General features: G+C 36.5%; 2 protein-coding genes across 9 annotated transcripts in view; both read right to left on the bottom strand.

Moving 5' to 3' along the window:
* The window catches only part of LMNTD1 (lamin tail domain containing 1), a 443,253-nt gene that overhangs the window by 321,668 nt on the left and 104,153 nt on the right, over positions 1–17,432 (bottom strand). For all 8 annotated transcript variants that reach the window (XM_053894905.1, XM_053894898.1, XM_053894899.1 and 5 more), the window contains one exon: positions 1,869–2,045. The gene's annotated coding sequence lies outside the window, so the exon portion shown is untranslated. The remainder of the gene's footprint in view (positions 1–1,868; positions 2,046–17,432) is intronic.
* On the bottom strand, positions 385–1,416 carry LOC128774993 (sterol-4-alpha-carboxylate 3-dehydrogenase, decarboxylating-like). The gene is given in 1 exon segment (XM_053895345.1): positions 385–1,416. A coding segment is annotated over 1 exon segment (942 nt). The 3' UTR covers positions 385–474.

The following is a 17,432-nucleotide window of genomic DNA, read 5'->3' as shown; positions in this document are numbered from 1 at the left end:
AATAAATCTTCACAATTGAATACAATTTTGCTACTGCATATATATTTTATGCACATAAAAATTTTTTAGGATGTTTAAGGTCAGGACCATGTTTTCATTTTTCTCAACATCTGGTTCAATCCCAGGCCTAATGATAATGCCCACTATTGATGTGACTGTAGTTTACCTACCAGACATTTTACACCCAGAAGTTATCAGGTAAAAGGGTAGAAAGGCTACTCCAGCACATTCATCTGACAATAATTCTGTCAACAGCTAACAATTATCAGGTGCTTATAGGTACTATTGCCATAGTTTTACAGATTAGCAAACTGTGCTAGATGGAGATTTAAAAAGTGCTTTGAGATACTAGGTTTTTTGTTTGTTTGTTTGTTTGTTTGTTTGTTTTTTTTTTGAAGGAGGTTAGTTTATTGATCCACAGGGGACAGTTAGTGGCTGGGGAATGCACTGAGAGGGCCCAGTATCCGGGGTGCCTCACTTGACCTTCCGCAGGTGGTGAAAGCCCTGTATAGTCCTTTCTATGGCGTCATCCATGGTGACCAGGGGCCGGTAGCCCATGACCTGTTTGGCTCTCTCACAGCTGTAATAGTGGAATGTGCCGGCCAGTGCGACCCGCATTGGTGTGAAAGTGGGCTGGACACAGATGATAGGACTGATCACCATCACCAGGAGGGACAGCAGAAGAGCCAGGTAGTAGGCCACCCAGTACGGGATGTGTTACGTGGGGGCCTCATAGTTGAGGCCTGTCAGGATACGAGACAGGAATGTCCAGAAAGGGATGGGCTCGTCATTGGTGATGTGAAATGCCTTCCCACTGATGGCCACATCTTGGGAGAGGTGCTCTGCAGCCAGGATGTGTCCATGCACCACATTCTCCACGAAGGTGAAGTCCACCAGGTTCTCCCCATTTCCAATCACAAACTTCATCTTGCCTTTCTTGGCTGCCTCAATGAGGATGGGGACCAACTGGGGGTCCTTTGGGCCAAAAATGCCATGAGGGCGGATGGCTATGGTTAAGAAATTCCTCTCAGGATCATTGGCATCCAGGACTGCTCTCTCCTGTAAGATTTTTGTCTCCGTGTAATAGTCAATGGGTTTCATGGCATAAGGGAGGTCTTCGGTTCCATTCTTGATGTTGACACCCTCAAAGACGACACTAGCACTGCTGGTTAAAATGAGTTTCTGAACCCCAGCCTCTTTGCAAGTTTCAATGACATTCTTGGTGCCAATGTAATTCACTCTATAAAAGAGTTCCTTGTTGTTACTGGATGGTGGGGGTGATGCACAGTGGAAAACCGTGCTTACACCTTTCAGAGCTGGGTAGAGATCCTGTTGGTTGCAGAGGTCACCCAGAAAGAAGTGCACAAATAGCCAGTAAGTTGAAGAGCAAGACCCCAAGAAAAAAAAAATTCCCATGATCTAAATTAAGCCCCCGGGGGGCCTACGTGGGTCAGTAGGTTAAGTGTCCAACTTTGGCTCAGGTCATGATCTCACAATTCATGGGTTTGGGCCCTGCATTGGGCTCTGTGCTGACAGCTCAGAGCCTGGAGTCTGTTCTGTGTCTCTCTCCTTGTTCTGCTCCTCCTCCACTCATGCTCTCTCTCTTTATCTCTCAAAAATAAAATACTTAAAAATTTTTTTTAAAAAATTTAAGACACTGAGGTCTTCCACTATGGTAATTACCTTTTTCACTGAGATGAAAAAAAACTTAGCAATTTTTCTAAAGACCAAGAGACAGAGTACCATTTTCTTTAGTAAACATTAGCAATGATTCAGCCTTGGAGGAGGGAGGCAGTTGAGTGAACTCTAATAGCATTTAAAATTCTGCAAAAAAGACAAGCAAGAGCACATGTAAAAATTAGACTTACTTTTTTTATTATAGGCGTCTTGCATTTCTTCCTGGATCCAGATCACCTCTGAAGCACTGACTTCTTTTCCAGACTGTTGCTTTTTTGGAATCGGTGGAATCCTCAATTTGGGTTCTCTTCCTAATGGATGGGATGATGCTTCTGAGTGGCCAGGCTATCTCTGATCTCTTGAAATGCCTGTAATTTTATTGTAAGAAGATAAATGAGAAAGTCAGATTGTCTTTGAGGCCATTGAGAAAATCCCAACCAACCAAACAAACAAACAAAAACAAAGCTCACAAAATCATTTACCCAAATTGATTAAGGTGAGGAAATTCTTAAGATTCCTTAAGATATGTTAGAAAAAGAGAGAGTGGTCCAAGATGGTAGCATAAAAAGACCCTGAACCTACCTCATCCAATAGACACACCAAATCTACAACTACATATAGAATAATTCCCACTGAAAAAAAACTCTGAAAACTAGCTGAACAGCTTCCTCCACAACAACAGATAAAAGGGCTAGGAGAAGGGTAAGGAGGAAGAGGGATAGGAAAGGAAGAGAGGAAATCTTACCAAACCTACATACGGCAGCACAAACTAGGGAAGGATCTCATAGACCAGAACCTCTCCTTGAAAAGTGAAGCATTTGTGCCCACCCCATATTGGGCATCCTAACCCTTGGGACCTGCACCAGAGAGGAGGTACAAGGAATGTTTGGCTTTTGAAATCAATGAGGTTTACATTCAGGGGACCCAGGGGACTGTGGGAATCTGAGATACTCCTTTTGAGGACCTCCTAGGCAGCCTCACTCATTCCAAGAAGCAGGGAAAACACAGCAGTTTGAGAGGTGACTGAATTATCTGTGAAGGTGATTCAGTTGCTAATTTTAAAGCATCTGTCAGACATATATTAATTGATGAGGGAGTGTAAGGCAAGCTGAGGGCAAAGTACAAACTAACAACACCCACCCCCCCCCCCCAACCCAGGTGGGATATGTGTGATATTTCTTAGGTACTCTTGGCTGCCTAAAAACAAAGAAAAGGACAGAAAACAAATGGTTAAACTGATAGAGTATCCATCAGTTTACAAATATCTTAGTAAATTACAAAAAGGCAATCTTATCAATAGCCTAATCTCCAGGAACTCCCTACTATCTTAATGACAATGCTTTGCTAGAAGGAAAAAATAACCTTAGCTTAACAATAGTGAGACCTCCAGTAATCTGTGTCATTAGTATATGGAAATCCCTTTAAGAAAACTCCTTTTGACTTTATCTCCTCCAACTCCACAGTATATAAGCAGTCACTCTTCACAACCCCAGTGCAGCTCTTTCTGCCCACAAGTCCTGTTCCTGTGCTTTAATAAAATCACTTCTTTTGCACCAAAGATTTCCTTAAGAATTCTTTCTTGGGGCACCTGGGTGGCTCAGTCTGTTAAGTGTCCAACTTCGGCTCAGGTCATGATCTCATGGTTCACGGGTTGGAGCTCTGTGCTGACAGCTCAGAGCCTGGAGTCTGTTTCCGATTCTGTGTCTCTGCCCCTCCCCTGCTCATGCTCTGTCTCTCAAAAATAAATAAATGTTAAAAAAAATTTTAAGAATTCTTTTTTCTCTGTCATCTCCAAAGAACCCCCACCACCACTTCAAAACTCCATCATTAATTAGTTAGTGAAGGCACTAGAGAGTGACATTTTTTGCACTGTCTCTGCCTTGCTAACACAGGCAGACACACATGGACACAACCTTGAAGTCTTGCCCCTAGAGCTCATCCTGGTCCTCACTAAAGCCATAGGCATACTCTGCCCCTAGCACTCTTATCTGGCATCACTAAAACTGCAAGCATGCCCTGCCCCCAACACTCTTTCCTGAACTCGATAAAGCCACAGGCAACCACAGCCCCACTAAAGCTGGTAGGGAGATCAATCCACACAGTAGAGGTGTTTTGATTGTCTGGTTCTGGTGGCCAAAGGAGCTTGTGCTTCTTGACCTAAAGGGACTGTAACAATTAGAAAGACATTTATGGGCAAGATACCACACCTAGGATGCTACACAGGCAGCACACTGAAACAATATCCCCAGTCTACATGAAAAAGGCCCATTTAATTGTCCTGGAGCTTCAACCTGACTGATAAGATTCAGGTTTTCCACATATCTAAAGACTACAGAATTGCTCTGAGGGAATGAATGTAGGCAAGGACATACCATCTGTGCACCCTCCCTTGGCCTCACCACAGCTCACTGGTACCCCCCATAAAGCAGCTTAAACACTTGTCTGAAGCCCTGATTCTTGCAAATGTTATTCAGGGGACATGTCCAGATCTCCTAGTCCAGAGGTCAGCATCTATAATTGAGATCCCACAGGACTATATATATTTATAGCACACTTTAAAAGTTGTTGTCTGAGGATCTGGCTTCTAATCAGCCTGAATCTAGGTACTGACTGAGATCACTCCCTTTGGAACAGTGACAGTTTCTGGCGCACGCTCAACAACTGGGACCTGTAAAGAATAAATCAGGCTACTCGTTAGGCAACTCAGGCAATCCCAAAGGTTTGACAGGCAACCAAGAGTGAGGAAAGAGTTAAAAGACAAGGTCCATCTACTACACAAGGACACTTTTTCAACTAGGAGAGGTAGTTGTTTCACCTAACATATGGAAACAAACATAGAGAATCAAGCAAAACGAAAAAGCAGGAATATGTTCCAAATGAAAGAACAAGATAACCTCAGAAAAGACCTTGATGAAACAGAGATAAGTATTCTACTTATAAAGACTTTAAAGTAATGGTCATAAAGATGCCCACCAAATTCAGGAGAATAATGATGAACATAGTAAGAACTTCAATAAGTGACAGAAAATATAAGAAAGTACCAGACAGAAGTCACAGAGCTGAAGAGTACAATAACTGAACTGAAAAACACACTAGTGGGGTTCCACAGGAGACGAGATGAAGCAGAAAAAAGGGTCAGAGACCTAGAAGACAGGACTGTGGAACTTACCCAAACAGAGCACATCAATGACAAAAAAGAATTTCAGAAGTGAAGATAACTTAAGAGACCTATGAAATAACATCAAGCAGAATAACATTTGCATCATAGGTGTCTCAGAAGGAATAAAAGAGAAAGGGGAAGAAAACTTACTTGAAGATGCAATGGCTAAAAATTTCCCTTCCCTGGGGAAGGAAGCAGACATTCAGGCACAGGAAGCCCAGAGAGTTCTAAAAAAGATAAATCCAAAGAGATTCATACCAAGACACATTATAATTAAAATGCCAAAATTTAAAGATGAAGAAAGAATCTTAAATGGAGCTAGAGAAAAACAACTTGGTATATACAAGAGAATCCCCATAAGACTACTAACTGATTTTTCAAAAGAAACTCTGCAGGCCAGAAGGGAGTGGCATAATATATTCAAAGTGCTGAAAGAAAAGAACTTCCAATCAAGAATACTCTATCTGGGAATGGTATTATTCAGAGTTGAAAGACAGATCAAAAGATTTTTAGGCAAGCAAGAGGTAAAGTACATCACCACTAAGCCAGCTTTATAAGAAATGTACAAGGGTCTTCTTTAAGCTGAAAAGAAAAGGTACTAGCTGATAACAACAACAACAAAATTACCAAAGTTAAGATCTCGCTGGTAAAGGTACATATAAAAGTAGTGGATTAACCATTTATAATGCTAGTATGAAGTTTAAAAAACAAAAGTAGTAAAATCAATTTTAACTATAATAGTCAGTTAAAGGATAAACAAAATTAAAAAAATGTAAAATATGATACCAAGAACACAAAATATGCAGGGATGAGTAGTAAAAAAAAAGTAGAATTTTTTGGAATCATTCATATTTAAGTTGCTACCGACTTAAAGGAGACTATTGTATATGAACCTCATGATAACCACAAAGCAAAACATACAGTAGATACACAAAATATAATAAGAAAGGAATCTAAATGTAACAGTAAAGAAATTCATAAAACCACAAGAGAAGTGAGTAAGAGAAGAAGAAAGGAGCAGAGAGGAACTACAAAACCACCAGAAAACAATGAACAAAATGTCAACAAGTACATACCTATCAATAATTACTTTAAATGTAAAGGGACTAAATTTTCTAATCAAAGATATAGAGTAGCTGAATGGATTAAAAAAAACAAGCAAACAAACAAGACTCATTATGTGTCCACAACAGACTCACGTCACATCTAAAAATACACATACACTGAAAATTAAGAGATGGAAGGTTTTCCACACAAAAGGAAATTTTTAAAAAGCTGAAAGTTATACTTATATCAAGCAAAATACTTTAAAACAAAGACTAATAAAAGACAAAGTAGAGCATTACTTAATGATAAAAGGGTAAATCCAAAAAAAGAATACAACATTTGTAAATATTTACATTCCCAACCTAGGAGTACCTAAATATATAAAGCAAATATTAACAGATGTAAGGGGGGAAATTGGCAACAATACAATAATAGTAGGGGACTTTAACACCCCCACTTACATGGATGGATAAATCCATATGGATACAGTAATTAATAAGGAAATATCAACCTTAAAACACATTAGATCAGATGGACTTAATAAATATATACAGATAATTCCATCCAAAAGCAGCAAAATACACATTCTTCTCAAGTGTATATGGAACATTCTCCAGGATATATCACATGTTAGACCACAAAACAAATCTCAATAAATTTAAGGAGACTGAAATCATATGAAGCATCTTTTTTGATCACATGATATAAAACTAGAAATCAATTACAATAAGAAAACTAAAAAAAATCACAAATACATGAAGATTACATAACATAGTACTGAACAACCAATGGGTCAATGAAGAAATCAAAAGGAAAATTAAAAAATACCTCAAGACAAAAGAAAATGGAAATACAACAACACAAAATCTATGGATGCAGCAAAAACAGTTCTTTTCTTTAAAAATTTTTTTAATGTTTATTTTTGAGAGAGAGACACAGTATGAGCAAGGGAGGGCAGAGAGAGAGAGGGAGACACAGAATACAAAGCAGGCTCCAGGCTCTGAGCTGTTAGCACAGAGCACAACATGGGGCTCAAACTCACAAACCACGAGATTATGACCTGAGCCAAAGTGGGACTCTTGACTGACTGAACCACCCAGGCACCCTGCAGCAGAACCAGTTCTAAGAGGGAAATTCAGAGCAAGAAATAAAAAAAAAAAGCTCAAGAAGTAAGAAATAAGCTCAAGAACTAAGAAAAAACTCAAATGAACAATCTAACTGTATACCTAAAGGAGTTAAAAGTAGTAGAAGGAAAGAAATAATAAAGATTTGAGTGGAAATAAATGAAATAGAGATTTAAAAACAATAGAAAAGATCAATAAAACTAAGAGCTACTTCTTTGAAAAGATGAAAAAAACTGACAAACCCTTAGGTAGACTCACCAAGGGGAAGAGAGGTGTCAAATAAGTAAACTTAGAAATGAAAGAGAAGTTACAAAGATACCACAGAAATATAAAAAATCATAAGAGACTTACTGTGAATAATTATATGCCAACAATTGTACAATACAGAAAAATGAATAAATTCCTAGAAATTATGATTCTTCAAAAAATTAATAAATTCCTAGAAATATACAATCTTTATGGTTCTTTATGAATCATGAAGAAATACAAAGTCTGAATAGACTGATGACTAGTAAGGCGATTGAATCAATAATAAAAAACCTCCCAAAAACAAAAGTCCAGGACCAGACAGCTTAATTGGTGAATTCCAGAAAACTTCCAAAGAAGATTTAAAACCGATCCTTCTCAAACTCTTCCAAAAAATTGAAAAGGAGGAAATTCATCCAAATTCATTTTATGAGGCCAGCATTACCCTGATACCAAAACCAGACAAGAAAACTACAAGAAAAGAAAAAAGAAAAAAAGAAGAAAGAAAGAAAGAAAGAAAGAAAGAAAGAAAGAAAGAAAGCTACAGGCCAATATCCCTTATGAACATAGATGCAAAAATCCTCAACAAAATATTAGCAAATTGAATTCAACAATGCATTAAAAGGATCATACATAAGCAAGGAGGTTTTATTCCACAACGAAAGGATGATTCAACACCTACAAACCAATCATGATACATCATATTAACAAAACGAAGGATAAAAAACATATCATCATCTCAATAGATACAGAAAAAGCATATAGCAAAATTCAACACCTATTTATGATTAAAAAGTTCCAACAAAGTGAGGATAGAGGGAATATACCTGAACATAATAAAGGTGATATATGACAGCTCACAGCAAACATCATACTCAACAGTGGAAAGCTGAAAGCTTTTCCTCTAAAATCAGAAACAAGACAATGCCCACTCTCATTCAACATTTCATTCAACATTGTATTAGAAGCCCTAGCCATGACAATTAAGTAAGAAAAAAAAAAAGCATTCAAATAGGGGGCGCCTAGGTGATTCAGTAGGTTAAGCGTCCGACTTTGGCTCAGGTCATAATCTTCTGCTTCATGAGTCTGAGCCCCATGTCAGGCTCTCTGCTGACAGCTCAGAGCCTACAGCCTCTTTCGGATTCTGCGTCTCCCTCTCGGTCTGCAACCCACCCCCACTCCCCTGCTCACACTCTGTCTCTCTTTCCTTCAAAAATAAATAAATATTTTTTTTTAAAAAGTAAACAAATAGGAAAGAAAGAAGTAAAACTGCCACTATTTGGAGATGACTTCATTCTATATGTAGAAAACCCTAAAGATTCCACCAAATAACTCTTAGAACTAATAAATAAATTCAGTAAGTTTGCAGGATACAACATCAATATATTAAAATTGGTTGTGTTTCTATACACTAATAACAGAAATTTACCAGAAAGAGAAATTTAAAAAACCATTCCATTTACAATGGCATCAAAAAGAATAAAGTACCTAGGAATCAATTTAATCAAGGAAATGAAATGCCTGTACACTGAAAACTATAAGACATTAATAAAAGAAATTGAAGATACGAATAAGTGGAAAGATATTCCATGCTCATAAATTGGAAGAATCAATATTGTTAAAATATCTGTATTATGAAAGCAATGTACAAATTCAATGTAATTTTTATCAAAATTCCAATGACATTTTTCACAGAACTAGAACAAATAATTCTAAAATATGTATGGGACCAAAAAACACTCAAAAGAGCCAAAGCAATCTTGAGAAAGAAGAACAAAGCTGGAAGTATCCTGCTCCCTGATTTCAAACTATATTACAAAGCTACAGTAATTAAAACAGTTTGGTATTGGCATAAAACAGATGCATAGATCAATGGAACAGAATAGAGAGTTCAAAAGTAAACCCACACATAAATGGTCAATTAATCTATGACAAAGGAGGCAAAAATATACAATGGGAAAGGACAGTCTCTTCAACAAAAGTTGTTGGGAAAACTGGACATGCAGAATAATGAAACTGGACTGCTATATTACACCACACACAAAATAAATGCAAAATGGATTAAAGACTTAAATGTAAAACCTGGAATAATAAAAAAGAAAACGTAATCAGAACACTATTTGACATTATTCTTAGCAATATTTTTTTGATCTGGCTTCTCAGACAAGGAGAACAAAAGCAAAAAACCCAAATGAGACTACATTAAACTAAAATGCTTCTACACAGTGAAGGAAACCATCAATAAAACAAAAAGGCAACGTTCTGAATGGGGGAAGATATTTGCAAATCATATATCAGATAAAGGGCTAATATCCAAAATACACAAAGAGCTCAATAACAACAACAACAAAATGTTGATTGAAAAATAGGCAAATAATTTGAATAAACATTTTTCCAAAGAAGATATACACAGATGGGCAATAGGCACATAAAAGATGTTCAATGTCACTAATCATCAGAGCAATGAAAATCAAAATCACATTGATATATCACTTCAAACCTCTTAGAATGGTTATTATCGAAAACACAAGAAATAACAAGTGTCAGCGAGGATGTGGAGAAAAGAGATCCCTTGTCCATTGTTGATGGAAATGTAAACTGGTGCCGTCACTATGGAAAACAGGATGGAGGTTCCTCAAAAAATTAAAAATAGAACTATTATATGATCCAGCAATACCACTTCTGGGTATTTATCCAAAGAAAATAAAAACATTAACTTGAGAAGATGTATGTACCCTTATGTCTATTTCAGCATTATTTAGAATAGCCACGATATAGTTATAGTATAAGTGGCCACTGATGGATGAATGAATTAAAAAGTTGTGATATATACACATCAGAATACTACTCAGCATAAAAAAGAAGAAAATCTCACCATTTCCACAATATGGATGGACCTTTAGAGTATTATGCAAAGTGAAGTAAGTCAGGCAGAGATAGACAAATACCATATGATTTCATTTATATGTGGAATCTAAACAAAACAAAACTCATAGATATGGAGAACAGATTGGTAGTTATCAAAGGGGAAAGGGTTTGCAGAGTGAGTGAAAAGGTCAAAAGGTCAATTGTATGGTGATAGATAGCAATTAGACTTATTGTGCTGATCACTTTGTAGTATATGCAAACATCAAATAATTATGTTGTACACTTGAAACTAACATGAAGTTATAAACCAATTTACCTCAATTTAAAAAAGGTATGTTAAAAATAATCCAAGACTCTTTACTTTGACACATAGCTTGAAAATGCTTGAAAATGCTGAAACATTTCTAGGTGATACATTTGTGTTCTGATTCTGATTTTATTATAAATATTTCTGCTAAAAAATAAAAAGCAAACAGTGGGTATTAGTGATTTGGTAGCTGCCTTTCTTTGGTTATGTTTTTATGTAATATATCTAAGAGGCAAAAAGAAAATTTGGTGAGACATATATATATACTAATTTGATGTCCTTGCCATGAAATGCTGAAAAGAATACAGTGGAATCAATACATGTTGATTCTGGACTAGAAGAGACCACAACAGGAAGATTGTGTACATTATGGATCTGTAGTCACAGGAGATAAGATAGATTAGAAGCATAAGTTCAAAGTTCCCTTATAATTAAAGTTAATGCATCATTGTAACTTTAAAAGCAAAAGTAAATCTAAGCAATTTAACGGACTTCAAGCTGTATTACAAACCTGTAATCATCAAGACAGTATGGTACTGGCACAAGAACAGACACTCAGATCAATGAAACAGAATAGAGAACCCAGAAACGGACCCACAAACATACGGCCAACTAATCTTTGACAAAGCAGGAAAGAATATCCAATGGAATAAAGACAGTCTCTTCAGCAAGTGGTGCTGGGAAACCTGGACAGTGACATGCAGAAGAATGAACCTGAACCACTTTCTTACACCATACACAAAAATAAACTCAAAATGGATGAAAGACCTCAATGTAAGAGGGAGCCATCAAAATCCTCAAGGAGAAAGCAGGCAAAAACCTCTTTGACCTTGGCCACAGCAACACCTTACTCAACACACCTCTGGAGGCAAGGGAAACAAAAGCAAAAATGAACTATTGGGACCTCATCAAAATAAAAAGCCTCTACAGAGCGAAGGAAATGATCATCAAAACTAAAAGGCAACTGACAGAATGGGACAAGATATTTGCAAATGACATATCAGATAAAGGGTTAGTATCCAAAATCTATAAAGAACTGATCAAACTGAACACCAAAAAAACAAATAATCCAGTGAAGAAATGGGCAAAAGACATGAGTAGACACTTCTCCAAAGAAGACATCCAGATGGCCAACCGACACATGAAAACATGCTCAACATCACTCATCATCCAGGAAATACAAATCAAAACCACATTGAGATACCACCTCACACCTGTCAGAATGGCTAACATGAGCAACTCAGGCAACAGCCAATGTTGGTGAGGATGTGGAGAAAGAGGATCTCTTTTGCACTGCTGGTGGGAATGCAAACTGGGGCAGCCACTCTGGAAAACAGTATGGAGGTTCCTCAAAAAATTCAAAATAGAACTACCCTATGACCCAGCAATTGCACTACTAGGTATTTATCCAAGGGATACAGTTATACTGTTTCGAAGGGGCACATGCACCCCAATGTTTATAGCAGCACGATCAACAATAGCTAAAGTATGGAAAAAGCCCAAATGTCCATCGATGGATGAATGGATAAAGAAGATGTGGTATATATAATTATAATTATTAATAAATCATTTTTTAAAGTGAGAGTCATTTTTTCATTTTCATTTTTTTAAGTGAGAGTCATTTTTTCATTTTCATTTTTTTTAAGTGAGAGTCATTTTTTCATGATTAAAAACTATTGCAGTTATAAAATACTATGATACACAATGCTTATTAGGGAGAAACATGGTCCTAACCTTTAAAATATCTCTGGCTCTTTCTTTCCCAAAACAACTATCTGAATAATGTCTTTCAAACCAAGTGGTAGCAACCACAGAAGTCATGCCAGTCTGCATTTGCTTTATTTACTAAATTGATGATCTGAAGAATTGTGAAAGGATAATGATTCCATTAAGCTGTCAGCCCAAACTACTGTGCATGCAGCACTGTAAATTACCCATTTCTTCATTGTGCTCCTCTTATTTTCAAATATTAGACTGGGGTACAGTTAGGCTCAGGAGGGCCCCAGAAGAATATTCTCTGGCCTTGCCTCTCCTGCTTCCCTGCATCCTGCAACTTCTCAATGACATAATATTTCAAATCTCATCTTACAGGAGTCACAAGGTCATGTTCTATGAAGTTCCAAACAATAGCTGCCTTTTAATATGTTGTTTTTCCTGATTCATAGCAACTTTAATATTATCATAAATATGCACCAACATAACTTCTTTCTAAACCAGAAAACCAGGATAATACCCTCGTCATGACTACAAAAAAAAAGTAACGTTTGGCTAGGCAGAGTGAGCTGTAGTATCAGTACAATACTCAGCCGTTAAACAAAGTAGCAGGTGGATAATGACTGAGTTAATAGCTACACAATGGTTCATATTAAAGAAATAATATCAGCTGCTGAACATTCACTATGTTCCATTCACAGTGCTTATCTCATATCTTACAACCTCTGAGTTAGGTGAATTGTTTTCCCAATTTTACAGATGAGGAAACAACAGTTTACAGAAGCTGTGACACTGCTAGCAGCAGAACCAGGATTCCAATCCTGCTTCAAATTTTGACTCTAGAGTTTAATTTTAGACTTCACACAGGAAGCTGTGCGTCCAAACACACAGAGAAACCAAGCTTGGTCCACCATGGAACTATGACATAAAGAAGAAAATATTGTTTTTTCTGAAAGTTTGATATGTCTATAAGGGTGTTACATAGGCAATTTACCTAACTTCCATTATGAAATGAAAGAAAAACTAAAGAGCATGGAAAGCTGGTACTCTTTCAGGAATAATGATAATGAGGTAACACCCATAGAGCCCCCCACTAAAGGCCCTGCCTTTTTTTTAAGTTTCCTATCTGTGGCCCTACAGGCATGAAATTGAAAGGAGCAGACATCCCCATGGCAAAGAAACCCAAATTTCCTATCTGAATTCTCTATAATGTCTCCGTTTTCAAGCTTATTTTTATTTTATTCTTTATTTGGTTCCAGTGCATTCTATACCAAGGAAATAGTTCCCAACCTTCCTTTCGAGTCTGTAAGTCTCATGGCCTTTATTCAATTTCTTCTCATCTATTCTACTATTTCCATGTTTATGCTTCATCTTACTCTTTCTACTTTCTTCTGTGGCTGTGAACATTATGAATACCCCTGCTGCTGTCCTGTGAATGTTACAAACCCTCTGCTTACATTATCTTTATTTTTCTCATTTCTGTATGGTATACCTAAAATAACCCCCCATATTTACATAATAGATAACATCTATATAATCTCTTGTGTATATATTTGCTAAAGACATGCAAACATGTATTTGTTAATTCATAATTTATTTGCAATTGATATTACAGTATTTATCCCAGAGTAAATATTAATTATATAAATTCTTTGACATTTAATTACACATATAGCAATGATTTTTTTTAAAGAATCATTAGAAAATGAACTATATTAAATAGCAAATACATAAAAACTTCACGTAATAGTGATAATTATGACTGATAAATTATAACCTTGATAATGATAATAAAGATGGCAATGATGATGATAAATCTACAAACTAAGTATTACTACACTTGTATACACACAAAAAACCTATCTTCCTTAGGTGTTGATAAAGAAACCTACAAGCCTATGATGATGGTTGACTGTAGTCGTCCCACTAATATTGCTGTTTACACAATTCCTACTTAGTGATTTTGAATTCAATGTATTTCCAAAGGCATTGCCAGATGCCAATGAATACATAAAGATGACAAAAGAGGAAAAATAGAACAAATGCCTTAAAACATTACCAAGTATCAAAAGCTTTCTATTAACAACTTCTGGAAAGCTGAAAAGTAATTCACCTTGCACTCTGCATCATAGATAATCTAGGTTCACATTTACTTACATAACTGCTGTTGTCAGGAGGCTCTGTTATTGCCATTTATTATTTATGGAGTATCAACAGGATTTTAAGACATTGTCCATATATGTTGAGTCACACTCAGTCTACATAGGACAAATGAGATGAAGCATAAAAACCCGGGAGTAGGTGGGAGTATTAAGTTCTTGCTCTCTTTTTTTGTTTGTTTCTATGCTACTTTCCTGGATGACAGAGAACAAAAGCATCACTGTCCTTGATCAAAAAAGGAGAGTAGGAAAAAGAGGAAAACATAGCCTAAGTCAGGACATGTCAAAGAAATGGGAAAAATTGCTTTGATTCATCTATTATAATTCTAGCTTTAGAAAGAATAAAAAAAGAATATTGTTCTCTTGAGTCTCAGGAAGAAAAAAGAAGTCTAAGAAACAAGTGTGAAATCAAACTTAATTTAAGAAAAGAAAATGAGTAAGAAAAACTAAGATTTGCTTTGATGCTTATTCCATTGAGTTTCATTGGTGCTCTTTTTACTGTGAATTATGTAAGTGACATGTTAAAATACTTAATTCATATTCATTTGCCATTAATTTAGTTAAATGGCTCTGTTGGCCATTCTTACAATAAAGACAACTGATAATAATGACAGAATTGAGAAAGACATATTGTAGCCCATGCATCATTTTTTAATACTAGAGGCAAAATAGAATCCAGGACTCTGGAGCTAAACTGTATGGGTTCACATCCTGGCTTTGTCATCTACTAGCTGTGTAACCTTAGACAACTTACCTAACCTCTCTCTGTCTCAATTTCCTCATCTTTAAATATGGACAATAATAGTATCTACCCCATAGTGTTGTTGTAAAAATTCAATTAGTTAATAAATGTAAACATTTAGAACAAGTTCCTTCCATATATTCATCACTATTTAAGTATTTGCTGTTATTTGAAAGTTATTTTTGAAAAAATATGTGACCAATTATGACATTCATTTCTGGTTTTATGAATTTAAAATATTATTTAATATTCATAAAACCAGAAATAGAAGAAAATTCTTAATGTGAGGTATCCGTTAAGAATGCTTCAGGTGGAAAGTAACAGAAAACTCCAGGAATGGTGGTTTAAGCTACAAAAACATTCTGTGTTTATTTTAAAAGAATTTCAGAAGCAGACCGTCTCGAATTGGGTCAGTGAGCCAAAAATATAACCCAGGACTCAGGCTCATTCCAGCTTTGTGTTCTGACCATGCTTAGCTGTCAGCTCTTCATTCTCATGCTGGTTGCATATTATTAGAATGGCTGCCACAGCTCCACACATCAAGACTAGATGTAGGCAATGGAGAATTGCCAACAAGTTCTGCACTCACATATGAACGGATATCTATCCCTTAAGAGGATTCAAGTTATTCGTCTTTTAAGACAAACTAGTAGACTTTCCCTAACAGAAGTAAGTAACAGGCTCTCCAACATCAACGAGAGGCCACAGAATGGCTTTAGAGTCAGTCCACTAGCAAGGTCTGTTACTTTGATAATCTATCAGAGGGCTGGCTGCCTGGGTGGCTCAGTCAGTTAAGCATCTGACTCTTGGCTTCCTCACAGGTCATGGTATCACGGTGGTGGGATCAATCCCCACCATCGTGTCGAACTCCTCACTGAGCGTGGAGGCTACTTAAAATTCTCTCTCATCCCTCCCTCTCTCTCTGCCCCGCCCCTGCTCATTCTCTCTCTCTCTCTCTCTCTCTCTCTCTCTCTCTCTCTCCCTCCCTCTCTCTCTCTCTCTCTCTCTCAAAAGTAAATAAATAAGCTTTAAAAAAAAAGATAATCTATGGAAACCAATTTGACAATAAAAAAAAAAAAAAAAAAAAAAAAAAAAAAAAGATAATCTAGGGGCACCTGGGTGGCTCAGTTGGTGAAGTATCCGACTTGGCTCAGGCCATGATCTTGCGGTTTGTGAGTTAGAGCCCCATGTGGGGGTCTTTGCTGACAGCTCAGAGCCTGGAGCCTGCTTGGGATTCTGTGTCTCCCCTCTTTCTGCTCCATCTCCCTCGTGCTCTGTCTCTCTCTGTCTCTCTCAAAAATAAATGAACATTAAACAAACAAAAAAAGATAATCTATCAAAACCAAAACAAATGTCAAACATATGCTGAAACAAAGCATTCTGATTGAAGCTAGAATCAAGAAATCCGCTTATTTATAGGTATTATTTAATATTTTTATAGAGGCCTTAGCCAATGGCCATGAGCAACGGAAATCAAAGATAATCAACTGAAAAATTTAGATTTGAAATGAAATAAAATTAAAATTCAATTCCTCTGTCTCACTAGCAACATTTGAAGTATTCAATGGTCTTATATGGTTAGTGGCTACCATGTTGGACGACAGAGATAGAGAACACTTCTGTCATTTCAGAAAGTTTGATTTGACATTGCTGTAGTTTAGAAGTAAAGTTGTCAGTATCTATCAGCCTTTAAAATGTGAATATTTATTGAATGTACAATTACGCTATTGAAAATAATCTATCCTACTGAAACAGTGCACAAAAATGTCTGTATAAAATTGCAGTATTATTAGCAGTACCCAAAATGATGTAAGTGCCCATCAAGCGAGGGGGATTTAATAAACATTATAACACATCATGCATATATTTGAAAGAATGACATAGATCTATATATAATAATAAGGAAAAATGCTTGCCATGTATTGTTGAGTGAATCAAGCAAGTTACACATGTACAGTACAATCCCATTTTGATTTTAAATTATAGCTAAATTTGTATAAATTATATACATACATTTGCATATGTATCAGGACCAGGATAGGGGGAAGTGAGTGAGGTGCCTAGAGCACAAAATGTAAGGTACTCACTCTCAATGCCTTTTTAATTTTACACACTAGATGCCTGTATCAGAGTCCTGGCTCTGATACTCCTGGCAGAGTATCTTTGAGGAGAACCATACATGAGTAAAGGAGTATTTTCATTTGAATATTTTTTACTTATATATTATCTGATTTTTATTTTTTTAAGGAAAGATGTGACCTGAAGCAAGTTGTTTAATGAGGCCTGTATCCAAGGGACCAATGGCTACCACACAGCAGTGAAAGATCTTCTTTAGCCTGGAGCCCCTTACAGTACGGCAATACGGTAGTATTTAAGCTGGCTTTCATGT

This window comes from Panthera pardus, unplaced genomic scaffold, assembly GCF_024362965.1.
Source record: "Panthera pardus isolate Hobbes unplaced genomic scaffold, ASM2436296v1 HiC_scaffold_6, whole genome shotgun sequence".
In the NCBI taxonomy this organism is placed as follows: domain Eukaryota; kingdom Metazoa; phylum Chordata; class Mammalia; order Carnivora; family Felidae; genus Panthera; species Panthera pardus.
Note: the sequence above shows the minus strand (reverse complement) of the source record. Positions and strands in the feature narration are given on the sequence as shown.